Raw genomic sequence first — 20,739 nt, 5'->3', positions numbered from 1 at the left:
ATGTTTAAGGAGAATGAGTGCAACAACTGCTCTCGATTAGCAGTTCCTAAGCACTAGAGCCAAACTGTACTCTTTGATGAGACATTCAGAAACATCTCTGCCTAAGTACAGCTGCGATGCACTAGCACTTTGCTAATAAAAGGGGAGCCTATGTCTGAAAAACCATTGGGGAAGGGGGAAGAAGTTTATGTAACCAGCAAGTCCAGAGAGTTAAACACTTTTACATTCAGTCCATCCTAGTTACAACACACGTGGATACGTCTCTCCTTCCAAAGGAACCTGGAGTGCTTTACAGACTCCCCCTGTTGGAATCACCCTGCCCACCCCAGAAGTTCAGCCATGGAAGGCGCGCATGGCACTGCAGCACAGCACTTTGTGACAAGAAGCGAAGGAGAATTGCATCTGACGAAGTGGGTATTCACCCACAAAAGCTTATGCTCCAATACGTCTGTTAGTCTTTAAGGTGCCACAGGACTCTTTGCTGCTTAATCACAGCAGGTTTAGGTGGGCAGAATGCAGTTATCCAAATTAGAACATAATCAGTACACATGCGCTAATGTCTCTGGGGGGTTGTATTTTTTTTTAAATGAGAATCAGAATGGTCTCATGGATAGGACAACTGGAGACCTCAATTCTATTTTCACTGCTGCCGCTCACACACTACATCAACAGGGACAAGTCATTTCCCCTCCTGCCCTTTGTCTGCCATGTCTACCTAGACTGGGAGTAGTTCAGGGCAGGACTGGCCCTTGCTATGTTTATACTGCACCCAGCACAATAGGGCCCTGAGCTCAGCTGCAGCCTCTAGGTATTACTGTAATATAAACAATAAATCCTGAACAGGCAGAGGTGCTAGGAAAGCATGAGAAGAAGAGAATGATCACATTCGGATATGCTCAAAGACTGAAAGGATGAAAACAAGGAAAATAATTAAACAATTATTCAGTTTCCTTCATCAGACCAATAATCGTAGAAACGCTAATTGGTCAAAGTCAGGATGAATCCTCTGATGATCTTAACTCCATCAGAAAGAGACTGGAAACTCCTTACTGGCTTCAGAGAACCTACGGTGAAGAGTCCATCTCTTTCCTAGTAGTATGTGGCTATAACATTCTTTATCCCATTTGCTTCTCTCCTAAGGTTTACCACCAGTGTGGAGTTACCTAGCTCCTACACCCTACTCTGGCTGTGAGAACTTGGACATGTCACTTGTTTGTGCCTTGGTTTTCCCACCTGTAGAATGGGGTTAACATTGCTGTGAGGCAATGGTCAGAGTATTCCAGCATCCATGGTTGAAAGGGTCTGCATTAGTAAAGGCTAGTTCCATTAGACTCCATGCTAATCCAGTTGCAAAATTCTCTGCTCAGACTGCCAGCAAGGATCCCAGTTGCTGGGGACAACGCTACTGACCTCTTTTGTAAAGTGCTTTTGAGATCTACTGATCAAAAGCACTAGATAAAAGCTAGGTATTATTAATTCTGGCAGTGAGCTGCTAGAAAAGCCCCCAACCCATTTCACATAGGGCAGCAAACATGCATCCAATGGTAATAGCTTTCAAACACTCTCTAATGAAGAACAGAGTGACTGCTAGCCCCCTGAACTTCTTGAATGGCCTGTGACCATGAACGAGAGTCAAAGCTAACAGGAAAGGCATCAGACACGGCTCTGCACAATCACCATTTAAGGAACCAAACGCCATTTCTTGTTTGTGTGAGCAGGCTGCTGCATTATGGTTAAAAGACAGCAGCTGTCTTCAGGGGAAACAGGAAAATTATCCTAACTCAAGCAGAGGTAACTTCAGATTAGGGCTGTATAAACTCAGCTGGTCATTCTTTAGCTGGAAAAATAATTTGTCAGACATTCATTATCAGTTTATTCCACTGTAAGTTCCTAATGGAAAGAACATTCTGGAGCCCTTGTTACAGCTTGAGAGTGGAAAGCCGGCAAGGGCCAAGAAAGTCAGAAAAACCCGTTTTCATAGTGACAAAAAACCGTCCAGTTTAAATACAGGACGCAGCGAGGGCAGAGACAGCAGTTCTCCTGGTAAGCAACAACGTGGGGTGCCCTGAATTCAGAAGGCTGCGGGGAAGGGAATTTTTTTAAAAAGGGAGGTTTCAGAGTAGCAGCCGTGTTAGTCTGTATCCTCAAAAAGAAAAGGAGTACTTGTGGCACCTTAGAGATTAACAAATTTATTTGAGCATAAGCTTTCATTAGTCTCTAACATGCCACAAGTACTCCTTTTCTTTTTTTTAAAAAAAAGGGAGTTTGTTAATATTTAGGATTTTTAAAAAGCTATTCGAAAACTTCAAATATAAATTGGAGCTGGAAATGCTAGAATCTCTTTTGAGACATCGTGTGGTCAGGAGATGGGGGCTGGGGGGAAGAGACTTAGCACACCTGTGTTCTCTTCTCACCTCTGCCACAGACTTCCTGCAACACCTAGGACAAGTCACTTCCCCCGTCTATAAAATGGGCATAAGGATCCAAGCTCTCTTTTGTAAAATGCTTTGAGTGACAACAGCTAAAGGAATTAAATACATAAAATGATTTCCCCACCTCAACATGTCTACAAGTCCCATCACACATTTGAAATTTATAAGAAAATCATCCCCAGATAAAAAATAAACCTCTCCCAAAATGACTGCACCTTTGTTTTCATTGAACTTACACACACCATAGAGGTCCACAGTATGAAACCACATTCTTAGCAGAATTGTTTGCTCATTTGTTTGACAGGGAGGGTGGATAAGGCACTAGACTGGGACTCCGGAGATCCAGGTTCTGATCCTGGCTCTGCCACAGATTCCTTGTGAGCTTTGGACAAGTCACTTACTCTGTGTCCTTACATTCCCCCATCTGTCAAATGGGGGTATTAACACTTCCTTTCTCCCACCCCACAACACTGCTTGAAAATTCATTCAGCAAAACCTTTAGGTGGACTCATCTACATTTATCTCACCGGAAATTGGTAAAATACAAGGAATCCCACAGGACCAAATCTGTCTGTAGTGTTTCTAAACCACCCCCACCGGAGTCTATATGCCAAACTGGATCTCTTCAGACTGATTTTCTTCATTCTCATTCTGGTGTAAACCCCATATAACTCTTTTGGGGTCCGCAGAATTACATCAATGCAAGACTCCTGTGACTGAAGTAAGAGTCAGGCCCACAGGTCTGATTGCTCAGACAATGGAAGGACAAGAATCATCTACACAGACATTTAGTACGGATATGGCCATTAGAGTCATTTTTTGAATGGAAGCAAGAGTATTTTAAAGAGTTGCAGAAGGGAACTGAATGCTCCCTATGGACAAGATAGCCACAAAGACAACTAATCAGAACTAAATACAGGGCTCCAGAGATCCTCACAGCACCAGTCCTGTGAGTTCTTGGTCAGAAAGCTGTTCCTCAAAGTATTTCATTCCAGACAGCTTGAGGAGGACTGGAGGTGGATTTTGTGCATTTAATTACTAATATGTTATTAAGTGAATAGGAGTGATGGAGCTGGCAGGAAGGGGCTAAAAAAGACAAGGCGACAAAAATCATCCCGTGCCAAGTGCAGATTCCCATTAGATGCTTTGTTGTAAATTGGTCCTCGAAAAGACAAACAGGTCCTGCAATTTAAGGCGTGGATAGCTACACAGGATCCTCAGTGGGTGTAAATCAGCAGAGCTTGAAGTTAGTGGAGTTACATTGATTTACACCAACCGAGGACTTGGCTCATAATTTTCTATTGAACCTTCTATCCAAGGTTTAAGCCTATGAGCTTGGGATGTGTTATACTCAGTTAACACATGGGGGAAGAGAGACACAGAGAGGCTGGGTGACTTTTCAGCAGTCAAAAAGCAAATGATCTGGAACAGATCTACTGACTCCCAGTCCTGTACTTCAGCCACCAGGCCATCCGCACTGAGCTTTTCACCCACTTCTAGTTTAAATTCAGAGCGGCCCCCCAAGTACACTATCTCCTGCGGATTGCTTTTCTGACGCATTGATTAGTTTCCCAGTAACATTCCGAGGAGATCCGCTCCCTATTCCTGATCAGGGCTGGTGAGCAGCAGCCCGAAGTGATTTGGCCCCAGAAAATCCTTCCCAGGTTTTACAATGAGCACAGTACATAGCAGAAAGGGAGTACTGGGAGTCTAATGAATGCCATGTGACTCTCACAAGATGGGGATAGAGTAGTAAAAGCTCAGAGTTATGTACCTCACCACCGAGTCTTAATTAAAGGAGCTTCCAAGTGACATACTGCTCTCCAGCTGAACCTAAACTACCAGCATGATCATGTTTTCATAGGGCATTATCCCACAGGCAGCTTATTATGCATGCATCAGGATGAAAGCAAAGAGTTTGCTCAAATCTATTTAACACCTCTTAACATGAAGTTAGGTGCACTTGGTAGTGAAGTCTGTATTATGCATATTTCTCAGCTCAGAGAGACGAAGGGCGGGAGGGTCAGTCAAACTGCATTAGGTTGCCTGATGTGATGACACGCTAGATGACTCACTCCCCACAGTGTGATGTGCTGTGTGTACAGGATGTTGATGTAAACAAGAACACTGATCAATCACGTTTTTGATGTCCACTTGCTTGCGTTTCCATGCTGCACTCCCATGGTCCCTTAATACAAACTGTATCCCATGTGGAACCTTAATAACGTTTAATAATATTAGATATTCCAGGTGAAATTCACACCATCCAGAGGGCCCACACAATGCCCTATGTACAAGCTAAGCCCTTAATATCGGAGCTTATGTGATTGTAGATGGTCTCATATGGCCTAGTGCAGGTTCACTGCCTTGGGGTGGATTTCGCCCTGTATACAGAATCTATTGGTATCAACATAGGAAGTGGAAGATTATAGCATTCTCACGTGCAGTCTGATGCAACACTGGAATGTTTCCAACATTGGAGAAAATAAAAAGGAGTCTCACTAAGGTTCTGGGACATGGAAGGAGGTGTAAGAACATCTAGCCTGACTCAATGAGCCTGGCTCTAAATAGGCTACAAAATCTTACTGCAGAAGAGGACACAAAAGTACTTCTAGAAGCAGCAGCTAGAAACCCTTGTGGCACAAACACATCAAACTCTGACAGTTCTCATTTCAAGACAAGTGGAATAAATAAGTACTGAGCAAAAAGTTACTCTATCAACAACATATAATAATGATAGAACAGAATGGTGAAGACTCGTTGGCTCTCCCCAGCTCCAATCTTGGGGCCTCATGTTCAGCAAAGCCCAGCTGTATCCTGCAGCATGTCAATGGAATTACTCATGTGCTTGGCTGAACTGGCACCTTGATAAGGAAGACCATGCAGTGCCCTCTCGACTGTCCCTTGCTGAGATCCCAATCCATCTGCCAAGCCTCAGGACACGTGTGAAGAATTTATTATCTCTGTTTTACAGGTGAGGACTATGAGGGATGGAGGTGGAAAGTGACGGTCAATGGCAGAACCAGGAACAGAACTCAGGCTATTGATTCTCAGTCTGCTGCATGAGCCATTCGACCATGCTGTCTCCTAAAACAAACAGCCCCACATTATGTTTCTAGTTTTGTCCCACATGCTGGGGGAAGCAGTGGTGACCAATTGTTACTATAATGGCTTAAACTCAGAAATTTGAAACAATAAAAACCCCACACACTATGGAAAACCTCATTCATCATGAAATTGTTCCATACCACTTGATGTTTCCTGCTGTACTAACCTCTCTGGATCATCACGAGTCATTAGATGATGATGATTATTTATTAAGGTAGAATGTGGCAGCCCTGACTGATATCAGAGCCCCACTGTGCTAGATGTTGCACATATACATTGTAAGAAAGAGCCCTTCCTCTGAAGAGCTTATAGTCTAAATAGGCAAGAGATAAAGGATCAGAGAAAGGAAATAGTATTATCCTTATTTTATAGATGGGGAACTGAGGCTCAGAGAGACTAAGGACTTGACTAAGGTCCTAGAGAATCTGTGGCAGAGCTAGGAACTGAACCCAGGAATTGGTCCCAAGTTCTGGGCCAACAAATTAGCCACAAGATCATCCTTCCCATTTACTCTGCATCCAGGGCCGCATTTACGGGCGCAATCAGAGTGTCTCACTTCGCTATACTACATGGAAAGCTCTTTGCATTAATAATAATAAGAAGAAGAATACCCAGCTCATATTTATGGCTTTTCTTCAGTAGATCTCAAAGTGTTTTACAAAGGAGGTCAATATCATTATCCTTATTTTACAGATGGGGAAACTGATGTGCAGATAGGTGAAGTGACTTGCCCAAGGTCACCTAGCAGGCTAGTGGCAAAGCTGGGAATAGAACCTAGTTCTTCTGAATCCCAGTCCAGTCCTCTATCCACTAGGCCACACAAGAAAAACAAGAAAACAAGTTTTGCACAGAGACTACCAGTTGCTCAGCACCAGGGAGTTGCTAAAAACTCTGCATAGCCCAACCCTGGTCTGCCCCAGGCGTCAGTACTCACATCTCTCCCTCCGGGGTATAGGTGGAGCCTGTGATACTGAACTCATGTAGGCTGCAGTGGATCCCCTCAATCTTCTCAATAATAAACATCTGCAGGAATCAGAGAGAGACACACAATATTAGGAACTTTATGCACCAGAGCCATAGCCTTTAAGCAGCCATATGATCATTTTTTATTCACTAGCCAGCTCTGCTAAGGGTAGAGGCAACCCTGTCCTCTCTAGCCAGCATCCCACCAATACCACGCATACATCAGTGCTCTCCTCAGGGGGCTAAGAAATGCCCACTCAGTTTCTGGCAGCTTCTAAGTCCTTCCAGCCATACCCTGCCTTTTTCATGTTCATCTCCTCTAGCTTGCTCGCTCTCTCCCCCCCCCCCCCCCCAATCCAAGGGCAGCTACAGAGCCAGCTTCTAAGGAGCTGTCCATATTTTTCTTGGAGTGGGGAAGGAGAGGGTTATGGCTTCTGGTCTGGCATGCAGCTTGTCCAAGCTGCTCTGGAAAACACACAGCCCTGGGGAAGCCTCTCAGAGCAGCCAGCTCAGATGGGGTAAGAGCCACAGCAGGAAACAACTGTGGTGAAGATCCCTTTGTGCTGCCTCTTTCCAAGGGGGCTGTTGGCCATCAGCTCGTGCTGCTAATAAGCAGGGATTACAGCCCACCACTATGCTGTGTGAATGTGACAGCTGTTAATAAAACCCTGGGAAGTTGTAAGAGGCCCACACATTCTATTCTTACTAACTTTTGTCTTTCAAACTCCTTCCAACTTCCCCCTCCCTGATGTAGCAACAGCAAAAAACCCTAACCTCTCAAAATCTCCTGCCCGCTCCAGCAAATGCTTTTCAGTGTCAGCTGCTGAGTTTAAGATCGGTGGCGTCCTTTTCTCCTTGCACTGACTTGCTAGAGGGTTTGTTGATGCTCGCTTTGCCTTGATCGTTATTTATGATTTGCATTCGAGAAAAAAATCACGTAACTAAAAGCGTTCTCTTGACCTCAGCATCACTGGGGAGCAGCGCCACCTCCTGGTAACCACCACCAAGATGTCAAACAGGAAAATGCTTCATTTTTAAAAAAAAGGGGTGGGGCGGGGGGAGGAGCCCGGAGAGGAGATCTTAAGGAAATCACTGTTTATTTGGACTGTGTCTGAGACTCACTTGTAAGACAGGGGAAGGGGAAAAGCAGTAAGCCAGGGATAGCTCCTGCCACCAACACTGGCAGAGGCAGGAGCCTGAATTTCTAAACCACTTATAATACTTTCTATTCTCAAAGAACTCCATAGACAAACACACACGCACAAGTTGTTCCATTTGTGCTTCTTGTATGACTTCACCTTTTAAATTATTAGTCTTAACAGTTATATTGCAGTAGCATCTAGAGGTCAAGAAGGCCACAGCCCCATTGTGCTAGATACTGTACAAACATATGGCAAATGACATTCCCTGGCCCAGAGAGCTGACAATCTAAATGATAAGACAAAGGAGGTGGATGAGACCAAGAAGCCGGTGAGGTAAGACCCCATCCCCTTGGTTACAATGAACCAGCCAAAGGCTTTTTGAACACCCAATACATGGAATGGTTTCAACTATAGCAGCGGTGCTCAAATGCTTTCATAGTGTGCAGCACAGCTTAATACGTAGGTGGTCTTGTGGACCCACCTCTCCTCCTGTTGATAGACTGCATGGGCTCTGCACTCCTCTCGTTCACACTCCCATGACATCACCATTAGCACTACAGCAATTGCTTGCTTGAACAGAGCATCATCAGAAAGTGAGCAGAGGCAGAATGGTCTAGTGCAGAGGTGGGCAAACTACAGCCCGCAGGACCGTCCTGCCTGGCCCCTGAGCTCCCTGCAGGGGAAGCTAGCCCCCGGCCCCTCCCCTGCCGTTCCCCCTCCACCGCAGTCACACCGCCGAGCGGGCAGCACTCTGGATAGCGGGGCTGCGCGCTCATGCAGGGCAGCGTGTCTGGCTCCGGCCGGGCGGTGCGGCTCCAGACAAGCTGCTCTGAGCAGCAAGGTAAGGGGGCCGGGGGGTTGGATAAGGGGCAGAGGATCCCAAGGAGCAGTCAGGTAACGGGGCGGTTGGATAGGGCAGGGGATGAGGAATGGGGGGGATTGGATAGGGGGTGGAGTCCCGGGGGATGGTTAGGGGCGGGGGTCCCGGGAGGGGGCGGTCAGGGGACAAGGAGTGGGGGAGGGGTTCTGAGGGGGGAGGGAGCGGGAAGTGGGAGGGGGCCAGGCTGTCTGGGGAAGCACAGCCTTCCCTACCCGGCCCTCCATACAGTTTCGCACCCCGATGTGGCCATCGGGCCAAAAAGTTTGCCCACCACTGGTCTAGTGGACAGGGAGTTAGGAGACCTGACTTCCTAGGGGACTGGACAAGTCTCACACACACACACACACACCCTCCCTCATGCAACAATCCTTTGTCTATTTAGATTAAAATCTCTGCAGGGCAGGGAGATGGTCTCTTAATATGTGTCTGTACAGCACTTAGCACAATGGGAGTCTCGATTGCTGGTGGGCCTCTGCATGCTACTTTAATACAGCTAATAGCAGGAATGTATTTTCAGATGTCTTTTTATGCAGTTTAGCATTGGAAACAAGGAGATGCTAAAGCTTTGTGACTAGCCAGCTCTCCTTGTACAATAGGTAAGTGCTCTGTGGACCACAGTGGAAGAACTAATGAATCTATATTACTTCATGTATAACGACTTTGCACTTACACCATGTTTTTCATCCAAGGTTCTCAAAGTGCATGGAAAAGGGGGCAAGCACATTTTTACAGATTAAGTAAGCTAAGGCAAAGTGTTTAGATGACAATGGTCATGCAGTGCGTCAACGGCAGAGTTGCGACCAGAACCCAGGGTCTTTGGACTCCCAGCCCTGGGCTTGGCCGGCCAGATCACAGGTGACCCTTGAAGGCAAGCTGAATGGTCATGCAGGCTAAAGCTCTCTGCAGCCTCTTCTCACACCCTTCGTAAACCAGAGTAGAGTCTACAAGGCCATATGCAACATAAAAGAACGATAACACACACATGGCGAGTGGTGTTTTCACCTCTCAGCCAGCAAATCATTAAGAACTAGGGCCAGATCTATGAAAAAAATAATCAGCTCTACAACAGGATTAATTCATGTGAAGAAGAGGTGCTGAGAATGAATGAGCAACTGTTTTCTTCCCCTACCCAACTAAACAAACCACTATGACCCTACCAGGCTGCATGACAGGGCTGCAAACTTACACAGGCTATTCCCTATGGACCTGACCAAAGCTACTGAAGTTAATGGAGAGACTCCAATTTCAGGCCCTGCACAGACATCCTGGGATGGCTGGATAAAATTATTATTATACCAGGACGGTGGAAGTTAGCAGTTGAGGCAGCGAGGTATTTCTGTCACTGCAGAAAAGAAAAGTGAGGGAATAGCGCAATGTTGTGTAGAAAGCCCAGAGAGACCTTGTGGTCAAATTACTAAGAGCTGCTTTAGCAAAGTTACACAACAACATTTCATCAGAGGATACAGAGGCACTTGCAAGCTAGATTAGAATTAGATTATCCGTTCAGGCCACTTATCAAGCCTGCAGTCCATGTTGCCAGGCAGCCAAAATAACTTCACAACTGTCGCTATCCTACACACCATCCTGGCCCCACTGAACTTCAGTCAGAAAGAACAGAACTCAGGTCCTCCGCTCAGCAGCAAAATAATTAACGATATTTGCACTATCATTAGGTTTCAGCATTAGCATCAGATTTAAATAAAATGCTCGTTGTTTCAGGCTTTCTGCAGACTCTGAAGATAGCACCTCATCATAAGATCTCCTTTGTAAACTTTTCTTCAGGGCTGGAAACTATTTTAAATGAAAGCTTAAAATACACCATAAATTGATGAACACACCTAAGGAATTCTGGTCCAGCCATACCATCTAACATCAGGTCAATCCACCCCTCCAGCACTATAATAGAGCCTGCTCTATCGCTACATGGGGCATCTCTCTTATGTAAGAGAGGACATCAGTCTTCACGGCTCTCAATCCAGTACCATTCACCACGTGCTATATTCATGCCAATGTAAGCAACAAGTGAGCTTCTAATGGCCGAAGCACATTGTAACCATGTGCAGAAGATTCTGCCTCCAGAGTGAAATCACTCTGATGAGAACGATAGCTTCCCATCTCTCACCACCTCATCAGCAGCAACTTGCCCATTAGAGGAGCTATCAATTTACATTAGTTTTACAAGTCTGTTTACTATGGTATCCGCACAAACACACACAACTGAAGTTAGCTTGACAACTGTCCTATCATGTTTCTCCAGTTGTCTTTGCCAATGGGGGTCTACCAGCATTAGAGACATAACTATGCATTATGATCACACATGCTTCCAAAATTAGGGTGCTCCCCACCCACCCCTATCCACTGTGGATTATTTTCCTTGTTTCTAGTGATTTTCTGTGTTAATTTTAACAAATTATGAAGTACTATAGGGAAACTTGGCAAAGTAAAGGAACATTTGACAAAGGAATATGGTTCCTGAATGGGAAGCAGTGGCGGTAACTGGAGCCATCATACAGCGCTCAAGGACACTGGCTGCTACAGGTACAACCTACTTCTCTCTAAGCCCTAGGCCACACACAGTTAGAGGTTAATTTATTTTCAAGCTGTGTCTTAAAATGGCATTTCTGTTTTGAAATGGGCCGGAGCCAGGAAGTTCTGATCCTGATCTGAACTTCCACAGAGTCGAAAGTAGAGGTGGTTCAGGTTCAATGCCCCAAAATCAGCTCTATCAGAACCCAAATTTACACACCTATTGATTTCACTGGGATTTCTGCACACCCAGAGCTTGCAGGAGCAGCCCTTAACGCGCAGTTCTGCTCTCTGAAGTTAGTGGCCTATAGCACAGAGGAGCTTCCATGATTATAGCGATGTTGTTTCCTTATTAACCATGAATGAGTGCGTTTAGAACATTGCTGCCAGCCCTGCAAACTCATCCTGGGATTCAAGAGTCAAGGAAGGAGAAAGGTCCACCAGAGTGGCTGCTGCCTGAGAGACTGGGATCAGGATGGCTCTGAGCAGGCAGAGCACCAATCCCAGGGTGACAGGAATGGTCTGAAGCCCAGTCTGGGGAGTTTTCATTAATTTTCTGCTCATTTAAATGATTTGATTTTGCTAGAAACACTGTCCTTTGAGGAACAGACCTTGTTAGCTACCACTGATTTTTCCCCAGGGCAATTCCACCAGTTTACATGAGGCTCAGGACTCTTGAGTGGGAAGACCTACGTTTTATTTCCTGCACAGGCACAGTTTAGCTGGATTTCACAATACCTGTTATGTATGGGTACATTAGAGAGAGGTTGGAATAACATCCGTTGCTTCCACTATTGACTTTTTTGTCTGAGTACCCTAATGTGCCGAAGGATGGTAACTGACTGACTGACTTCCTAAACAGGGACCTGTATTTACAGTTCATCTTTGGTTCCTCTCCATCAGTCAGGCTATTTGCTTTCTGTGACACATTATTCCAAGGCGTTAAGCTGAATAAATGAGTAACCCGAGAGCTCCAGGCTCAAAATAGCAACTTTATGGCTCAGTAACCTTAACACATTATCAGCAAAAGAGAACAGGAAAAGTCCAGCCCTGGGCAAGGTGGAAACACTTTAACAGCACATTTGCCCACCCACGCACTAACTGGTTAGGGGGAATTGAGGGAATTGTCACTGGTGGTACAGCCTGGGTATAGCACAACAGGATAAAAGTTGCATATAGACTTCCCCAGTACACCTTATCCTGCTTAACCATCCATTCAGGGACACCACCAGTCAAGTCCAATAGTCTGGTACTGTCGTTTTGACAAGTGGACTAGCATCCAGTAAGGATTAACCCTACATAACACCCAGCTCATTTTCACTTCTGTCCCAGCTGGTTGCTCACCTAACTAAAGCATAACCCTGACATCTGGCAGCTGTTAGATGAACTTTAAAAGCTCATCAACGTTACCGTACAATTTCTCCTTCCCCACATTTTTAAGCCACTTGCTCATGAACAGATGAGGGGAGACAGTGACCCGAGGCATTCACAGCTTAGCGATTAGTGCAACATCTGCCCATAGGGACAGAGTTCTGCATCATAACCAGGGGCTGGCCTCAGTTTGCTCCGCCAGAAGAAAGGAACTCCACAGCCTAGCAATTGGCCTCTGGGCTCCTACACATGACAGATATTCACTTATTACATGAGCACAAACCCTTTCCTACTCCACCATGGTAGCTTTACTCATCAGAAGAAACCATCTGCAGCTTTCTACTGCTTTACAATGGCATTAATCCTAGTGCAAACCTTCCTGCCTCATGCAGCAAGCTGTGATGCTCTCCTGAGTTTCCCAACCTCCCTTGCCCCAAAATAGACCAGGCCTGCTCAGAGAGGCAGCAGCCAACATCGTTCCTAAGCTGTCCTGTTTCAGTCCCCTGTCCTACAAGACTCTTAGCTTAGTCACTGAAATGTTTCTAGCCCCTGTAGAAACCAAAGAGTTCTTCAAACATCAGGAAGCAAAGGCAAACATCAACAGGCCAGTGTTTATAAACTTCGCATATGTACCCGTCATTCTCTCCCACAAATCCCAGGCTACTTCCTCTTGGATTTCATTCTGTGTAGACTGCCTGTCAGCACTGGCTAAGCCTGGTTTATGTTCCAGATCTCCCTGAGCACATGCGGGAGGGTGTTGATAAATGGAGAAAGCCATCAAACGATCATTTGCACATGGGTTGAAAAAACAGCTTGTGAAACCTTTCAGCAGCTAATGATGGAAAGGAATAATGACCCTGTGGGCTTAATGTTCTGGGGTAGGGAATGTTGAGCCATGGCCATAGCTCAATGCCGCACTGAACATACAAGCATACAAAGGCTTTTTATCCAGTACGTGCTTCCCCCAGAACATATGCAAACAGCACTGAATGAGTAGGGCTGTATTCTGCTTGCCTTAGTACGTGGCTAATTTGACTGGCTTCTGTGGGACCATTTGGGTGGGCAAGGAAGGCAGGATTCAACTTCACATTCTCCCAGGCCAAGATTCCATTTACCCATTTAAGCAATGACCTCCCCACCCCAAGGGGCTAGCTCCCATTCTCCCCTTTTACATCCCTCCTGAAAAATCCACTTCTCCCAGGAGAGTTCATCAACCCACATTGATACAGTGCCATCAATAGCCCTATTGTTTTAATTAAAAAAACCTAAGTTATCATCATCATCCTGGTCTCTCATTGAGCTCCTCGCTTGTCAGATTGTAAACCTCTTGAGGCAAGGACCATGTATTCATTGACAAGGAAATATGGTCTTGTGGCTAAGATACTTGGCTGGTACTCAGGTGGATCTGGGTTCAGTTGTTGGCTGGTAGACAGGAAGAATGGCTCAGTTAGGTTGCTAGCCAGGAAACCCAGTTTTAATTCTTTGCTCTGCCACAGATTTGTTCTGTGACCTTAGGTAAGTCATTTAATCTATTTGTGCATTCATTTCCCCACACATGTTACAGACAATAAGAATATTTCCCTACCTCACAGGGATGCTGTAAGGATATGCTTTCTGAGGTGCTTGGATAATGCAGTGATGGGAGACATACAAGCATGTGAATAGTTAGGTGGACCACCCAGTGTACAATGTCAGCACTTCCACACTAAATAACGAGAGCCACTTCTGCAGCATGTGATGAGTATTTTCAGTTTCTGTGAACTGTGTATTGGTTTCAAACAGAGTACGGCACCCAGGCATAGGGGTCGATTTTAAACCTTTAAACTAGCAAATAATTAAAATGGACTTTCTGAAGGCTCCTACAATGCAAAGAGGAGAAATACCTTCAGTGCCCCTATCCCACTAAATAGGCACAAGCTACAAAATGTTTAATATTGCTCATCAGATCTTCCCCCCTCTCTTTTTTGGGGTGCTCTTGACGATAACCTGACCAAGATGGTGATAGTGACTGTGAAATGGTCAGGGAGATTAGAGAGGCTATAAAAATAAAAAACTCAATAATAACGGGGGATTTCAACTATTCCCATATTGACTGGGTACATGTCACCTCAGGATGGGATGCAGAAATACAATATCTTGATACCTTAAATTATTGCTTCTTGGAGCAGGTAGTTCTGGAACCCACAAAAGGAGAGGCCATTTCTTGATTTAGTGTTATGTAGAGCACAGGATCTGGTCCAAGAGGTCCAATAGCTGAACTCCTTGGTAATAGTGACCATAACATAATAAAATTTAACATCTCTGTGGGGTGAAAAACACCAAAGCAGCCCACCATGGTAGCATTTAATTTCAGAAAGGGAAACTATGCAAAAATGAGGAAGTTAGTGAAGCAGAAATTAAAAGGCACAATGCCAAAAGTGAAATCCCTACAAGCTGCATGGAAACTTTTTAAAGACACCATAATAGAGTCTCAGTTTAAATGTATACCCCAAATTAAAACATAGTAACAGACCAAAAAAGTGCCACCATAGCTAAACAAGAAAGTAAAAGGAGCCGTTAGAGGTAAAAAGGCATCCTTTAAAAAGTGGAAGTTAAATCCTATTGAGGAAAATAGAAAGGAGCATAAACTCTGGAAAGTGAAGTGTAAAGATATAACTAGGAAGGCCAAAAAAGAATTTGAAGAACAGCTAGCCAAAGACACAAAAAGTAACAGCAAATTTTTTTTTAAGTACATCAGAAGCAGGAAACCTGCTAAACAACCAGTAGGGCCACTGGACGATCGAGATGCTAAAGGAGCACTCAAGGACAATAAGGCCATTGCAGAGAAACTAAATGAATTCTTTGCATCAGTGTTCATGGCTGAGGATGTGAGGGAGATTCCCAAACCTGAGCCATTCTTTTTAGGTGACAAATCTGAGGAACTATCCCAGGATTGAGGTGTCAGAGGAGGTTTTGAAACAAATTGATTAATTGAATAGTAAGTCAGCAGGACTAGATGGTATTCTCCCAAGAGTTCTGAAGAAACTCAAATGTGAAATTGCAGAACTACTAACTGTAGTTTGTAACCTATCATTTAAATCAGCTTCTGTACCAGATGACTTGAGGATTGCTAATGTGACATCAATTTTTAAAAAAGGCTCCAGAGGCAATCCTGGCAATTACAGGCTGATAAACCTAATGTCAGTACTGGGCAAATTGGTTGAAATTATAGTAAAGAACAGAATTATCAAACACATAGATGAACGTGATTTGTTGGGGAAGAGTCAATATGGGTTTTGTAAAGGGAAATCATGCCTCAATCTACTAGTATTCTTTGAGGGGGTCAACAAGCACATGGACAAGGCAGATCCCGTGGATACAGTGTACTTAGATTTTCAGAAAGCCTTTGACAAGGTCCCTCACCAAAGGCTCTTAACCAAAGTAAGGTATCATGGGATAAGAGGGAAGGTCCTCTCATGGATCAGTAACTGGTTAAAAGGTAGGAAACAAAGGGTAAAAATAAATGGTCAGTTTTCAGCATGGAGAGGGGTAAATAGTGTGTTCCCTGGGGTCTCTACTGGGACCAATATTGTTCAACATATTCATAAATGATCTGAAACAGTGAGGTGGCAAAATTTGCAGATGATACAAAACTACTGAAGATAATTAAATCCAAAGCAGACTGCAAAGTTACAAAGGGATCTCACAAAACTGGTGACTGAGCAACAAAATGGCAGTTGAAATTCAATGGAATGCACACTGGAAAACATAATTCCAACTATACATGTGAAATGATGGGGTCTAAATTAGCTGTTACCACTCAAGAAAGATTTTGGAGTCATTGTGGATAGTTCTCTGAAAACATCCTCTCAATGTGCGGCGGCAGTCAAAAAAAGCTAACGGAACATTGGGAATCGTTAGGAAAGGAATAGATAAGATAGAAAATATAATATTGCATATATATCAATGGTACACCCACATCTTGAATACTGCGTGCAGATGTCATCACCCCATCTCAAAAAAAAATATTGGAATTGGAAAAGGTTCAGAAAAGGGCAACCAAAATGATATGGGGTATGGAATTGCTTCCATATGAGGAGAGTTTAATAAGGCTGGGACTTTTCAACTTGGAAAAGAGATGACTAAGGGGGGATATGATAGAGGTCTATAAAATAATGACTGGTGTGGAGAAAGTAAATAAGGAAGTGTTCTTTACTCCTTCTCATAACACAAGAACTAGAAGTCACCAAATGAAATTAATAAGCAACAGGTTTAAAACAAACAAAAGGAAGTATTTCTTCACACAATACAGTCAACCTGTGGAACTCTTTGACAGAGGATGTTGTGAAGGCCAAGACTATAACAGGGTTCAAAAAAGAACTAGATATGTTCAAGGAGGATAGGTCCATCAATGGCTATTAGCCAGGATGGGCTGGGATGGTGTCCCTAGCCTCAGTTTGCCAAAAGTTGGGAATGGGCAACAGGGGATGGATCATTTGATGATTACCTGTTCTGTTCATTCCCTCTGAAGCACCTGGCATTGGCCACTGTCAGAAGACAGGGTACTGGGCTAGATGGACCTTTGGTCTGACCTAGTGTGGCCATTCTTAAGTTCTTATGAATCTGTTCTGGTTCTTAGTCTCATCGTCATGGTATCTCAGCACCACTGAAGGATATCTGAGAGAACCATTGACCATGAGATTGTGAAAGAGCCAAGTCTGCTCATCTGCAGAATATTTTTTTAGTCCTTCCTCGAGTCAGAAGGTAGCCCGCCTCTCCTAGCATGGTATTCAAGAACCAGTGCAATAAGGACTTTGCTAAGAGGGCTGATCGACTTGGGTGTCCTACGACTGGCAAAACTCAGACAGAGGCGTATCTAGAATAACACAAGAACACTGCCTGGCCAGTTATATCTAAGGTGGTAAGTGCTCAAACATGACAGTGAGGATATATATATGCTATATAAATATATAGGCTATATATATATGGGCTATATAAATGCCTAGGCAGATAAACAGAGTAGCTACAGGAACTTAGGGCAAGACTTATGCATGCATGTCTGAAATTTTCAGACGTGACTATTGATTTTGGGTGCCTCAAGCTTTTGGTGCCCACCTTAAAGTGTGATTGTGGAGGGTGGACGCTCAGCTTCACCTGAAAACTTAGGTGCCTTTTTAAGGTGCTTCAAGTTGAGTGCCCCCCCCCCCAAAAGGCACCAAAAATTACTGGTCTCTTCTGAAAGCTGAGTGTCATGTATTGAATCATCCTATGGGCTGTATATGTTGACATCAGGTGCACTTGCTATTGGTCTGCAAACTGGTGATTGCAACTACACTCAACCTCCTACCCAGTTCTCGCTCCCTGCTTGGTATGAGGGTCTTCTTTCTCAAACACGCTAGGTTGTGGAACAATTAACACTTTCACAACGCTAAATATCTCTTTTTTTTAAAATTGGTCACAACCCCTTTATTTTTCTAATCTAAACCTATTTAAAAATGGTGTTCTGAAACCCACGGCAACCAAGCACTACATTACATTTCCTACCCTAGAATGTGCTCAGCGACTAATACAATGGCATTGAGTCAATATGGGTTGGTGGAGGTGGGGGAAGGGACTTTGATTGTGGGATCTGAAAGGTATTAGCAGGTTTTCGGTATTACATGATGGTGTATTTCCTGAGGGACTAGAGGGGTATGTTTGCAGTAACTGTAAATAGTGAAGAGGAAATAGCTGCAGGTTAATCCATAAACAGGATAGGTAACGTTAGTATAAAAACCCAAACTTATCTGCACCAGCAGTTTAAATGGCACTTTCTGTGAAAAGCTGCTGGAACTGAGCCAGCCAAACAAATCTGCTATATAAACCGCTGCACTGTTTACCTTATAAGGCTGGAGGGTGCACACTAACTCCTGTGTCACACAAAGAAGGAAACTCACTTGGCCCCAGATCAAGTTCTCGCTCCAATGCGTACCTCTGCGTTTAACCCTTTTAAAGCCATATTTGTGTCAAAAATGTAATATTAGAGATCTAAAAAAAAACCACCTAGGAACTTGCCACCCACAAATGTATGCGTACTGGTCCTTCTGCAGCTCAAATCTCATTTCTTCCCCCGGGGTAACAGCACTAACCGCGACACATTTTGGAAAGCAACTGGATCAGAAAAATACTTCCCTCCAAGTAACGCTGGGCACTTTTGCTGCAGGCTCATTTGTGAGGAGAGAGGCAAGATGAGGACAGTTAGTTTTGGGAGGTTTTATTTAAATGTGAGTATTTTCTGCCTTACATGAAAAGAAATCCATAAGAATGCTGCTGAAATGGGACAGTGGTATGGGATGTCAGGGGCTCATCAATATCGGTGACAAGGTTCCGAATGATAAATGTTTACTTTGCAAGAAGAAAGAAAAAACAATTGGAATTAATACAAAAACTATTCACACCTTCCTGGGATCCCGAACTGTGAACAAGTGTCTGATGGCATAAAAGTAAATATGAACTATGGGTCATAGGACTAAGAGTCAGGAGACTGGGGTTTGCATCCCAGTTCTGTAATTGAGATTTATTGGGCTTGGGCACATAACTTTCCCTCTCTCTACCCCTGTTTGCCCATCTTCAAAATACAGATAAGAACCTACCCTTTTACACTGCTTTTAGATCTTCAGATGGATACATGCACTAAAAAAGTGCAAAGTACCAAAATGAAATAAACTGCTATGATTTAAAACACTCCTATCGGCTACTAGTCATCTATTTAAACTTTCATTTTCATGTTTATTGGGAAGCTGATCAAGATCCCCAAGTGTCTGTCTAGTCCCTCTGTCACGACCAACTTGGGCTGGGTTCAACCCAGCAACTCAGAAAAATGGTTATAGGTCCTATAGATCCAAAAGGGGAGGAGGTGGAGCCCTGAGCAAGAGAATCCAATAAAAAGCAGCTTGTGTTTGTTTTAGATAGAAGCTGCTGAATCGAACTGTAGTCTCCTGTAGATTGGCCTTAACAAAGGAGTATTCAAGGAAAAACCACATGACTCTAAGGAAGCCATTTTGCCTACAACATTTTCCAGGATACTCATTTAAGCGTTTGCATGTTAGCCAGAACTGCTGAAACAACTCATTCAAAAGATCCCAAAACCAGGATATTTAAAGGAGAGACAAACTGGGAGTGATTTGAAGTCAGCTTGCAGAACAGATTGGCACAGAAACACAAATTCACCTGTCTCCTCTATCCAATGGGTGATTCACATAGTTGCAATCCACTGCACCCGTCTCTTATTCAGCTGTTTAAGAGTCACCCTTCTCCCCTTCCTGCATTCACAGTGCACAATCTATGTAAAAGTCTACATGGAGCTCTCCACAATGTCTCCCCCTTACTAGGAAGGCTGACAACTGGCTATCAGCGCAGCAATGGCAGAGGTATGGGACTGGTCCAGCCAAGTGCAAAGCACCAACAACAAGGTGTTGAGCTCTCTCGGCGCCCACCCATATTAAAAGCTGGGAGGACACTGAGCATCTCAACAGGATCAGGTCCTGTAACAGCATTCTGTTTGCCTAACCCAGTGCCAATTGCCCTTATTTAGAAGGGACAAGCCAGGCAGTTGGTTTTAAAATAAGAACATATTCTTTGACCCCTCAGGAAGTTCAGCTCATCCAATGTTGTTTCAATGGGTTACGAGGCATGTACTTATCTTTCCAAACGTGCCCATCAGATCATAACTTCCAAATGTCATCCTCTGCGTCTCGGCCTCCTGGTGTATTAAGTAATGGAGCATAAAAGGGTGCCATATGCCAAGTTTTAAGAGACTATAATTTGAGCTGAATGTCAGTTTCAATAACTGTTGTTCAAAGGCTCCATGATGAGCTTAATTCAGAGTTATTAACTTATTACACAGATCCTGCAATCTTCTTCTATAAAAAGGAAGCAATCTGCGAGGACAGAGGTAAAAACATTTCTCTCCCCCTCCCCCTATGTTAAATAATGCTTGCGGTTAACATAATTACATAATGGCTTCCTCCCATATCATCTCCCCTGTCAAAGCAGCCATACAGGAGAGACAATAACCCAGACAGATAGTGGGAATCTTCTAAAATTATTCCCCCCAAGGTCTGGTTTCAATGCCAACTTGGACTAGAGCTAGTATTCAGACTGTTTTGACCATCGTGGGCTAGGGAGAGGTAAGGTTTAGCTATATTCCATATAAGGACCCTACTCATCCCGACAGAATTTTTTTGGCTCGTTCCTTTCATTAAGCTAGCGTCATGCTTATAAAAAGGTCCAGGGCTGACTGACTGGGAGACTGAGTCCTCTGTGCACAGAACAGTTAAAATACAGGCAACTGCAGTGC

The 20,739-nt window shown here is 44.1% G+C and overlaps 1 protein-coding gene across 3 annotated transcripts in view; it reads right to left on the bottom strand.

The window, feature by feature from the left end:
* ATP2A3 (ATPase sarcoplasmic/endoplasmic reticulum Ca2+ transporting 3) overlaps positions 1–20,739 on the bottom strand; it is a 136,331-nt gene that overhangs the window by 34,199 nt on the left and 81,393 nt on the right. For all 3 annotated transcript variants that reach the window (XM_084650817.1, XM_084650818.1, XM_084650819.1), the window contains exon 9: positions 6,475–6,563. In XM_084650817.1, coding sequence (XP_084506943.1) covers positions 6,475–6,563 — 89 coding nt within the window. The remainder of the gene's footprint in view (positions 1–6,474; positions 6,564–20,739) is intronic.

This window comes from Lepidochelys olivacea (genome assembly GCF_965140295.1).
Source record: "Lepidochelys olivacea isolate rLepOli2 genome assembly, chromosome: 17".
Classification (NCBI taxonomy): domain Eukaryota; kingdom Metazoa; phylum Chordata; order Testudines; family Cheloniidae; genus Lepidochelys; species Lepidochelys olivacea.
The sequence above is the reverse complement of the archived record's forward strand: the minus strand, read 5'-3'. Positions and strand labels throughout refer to the sequence as shown.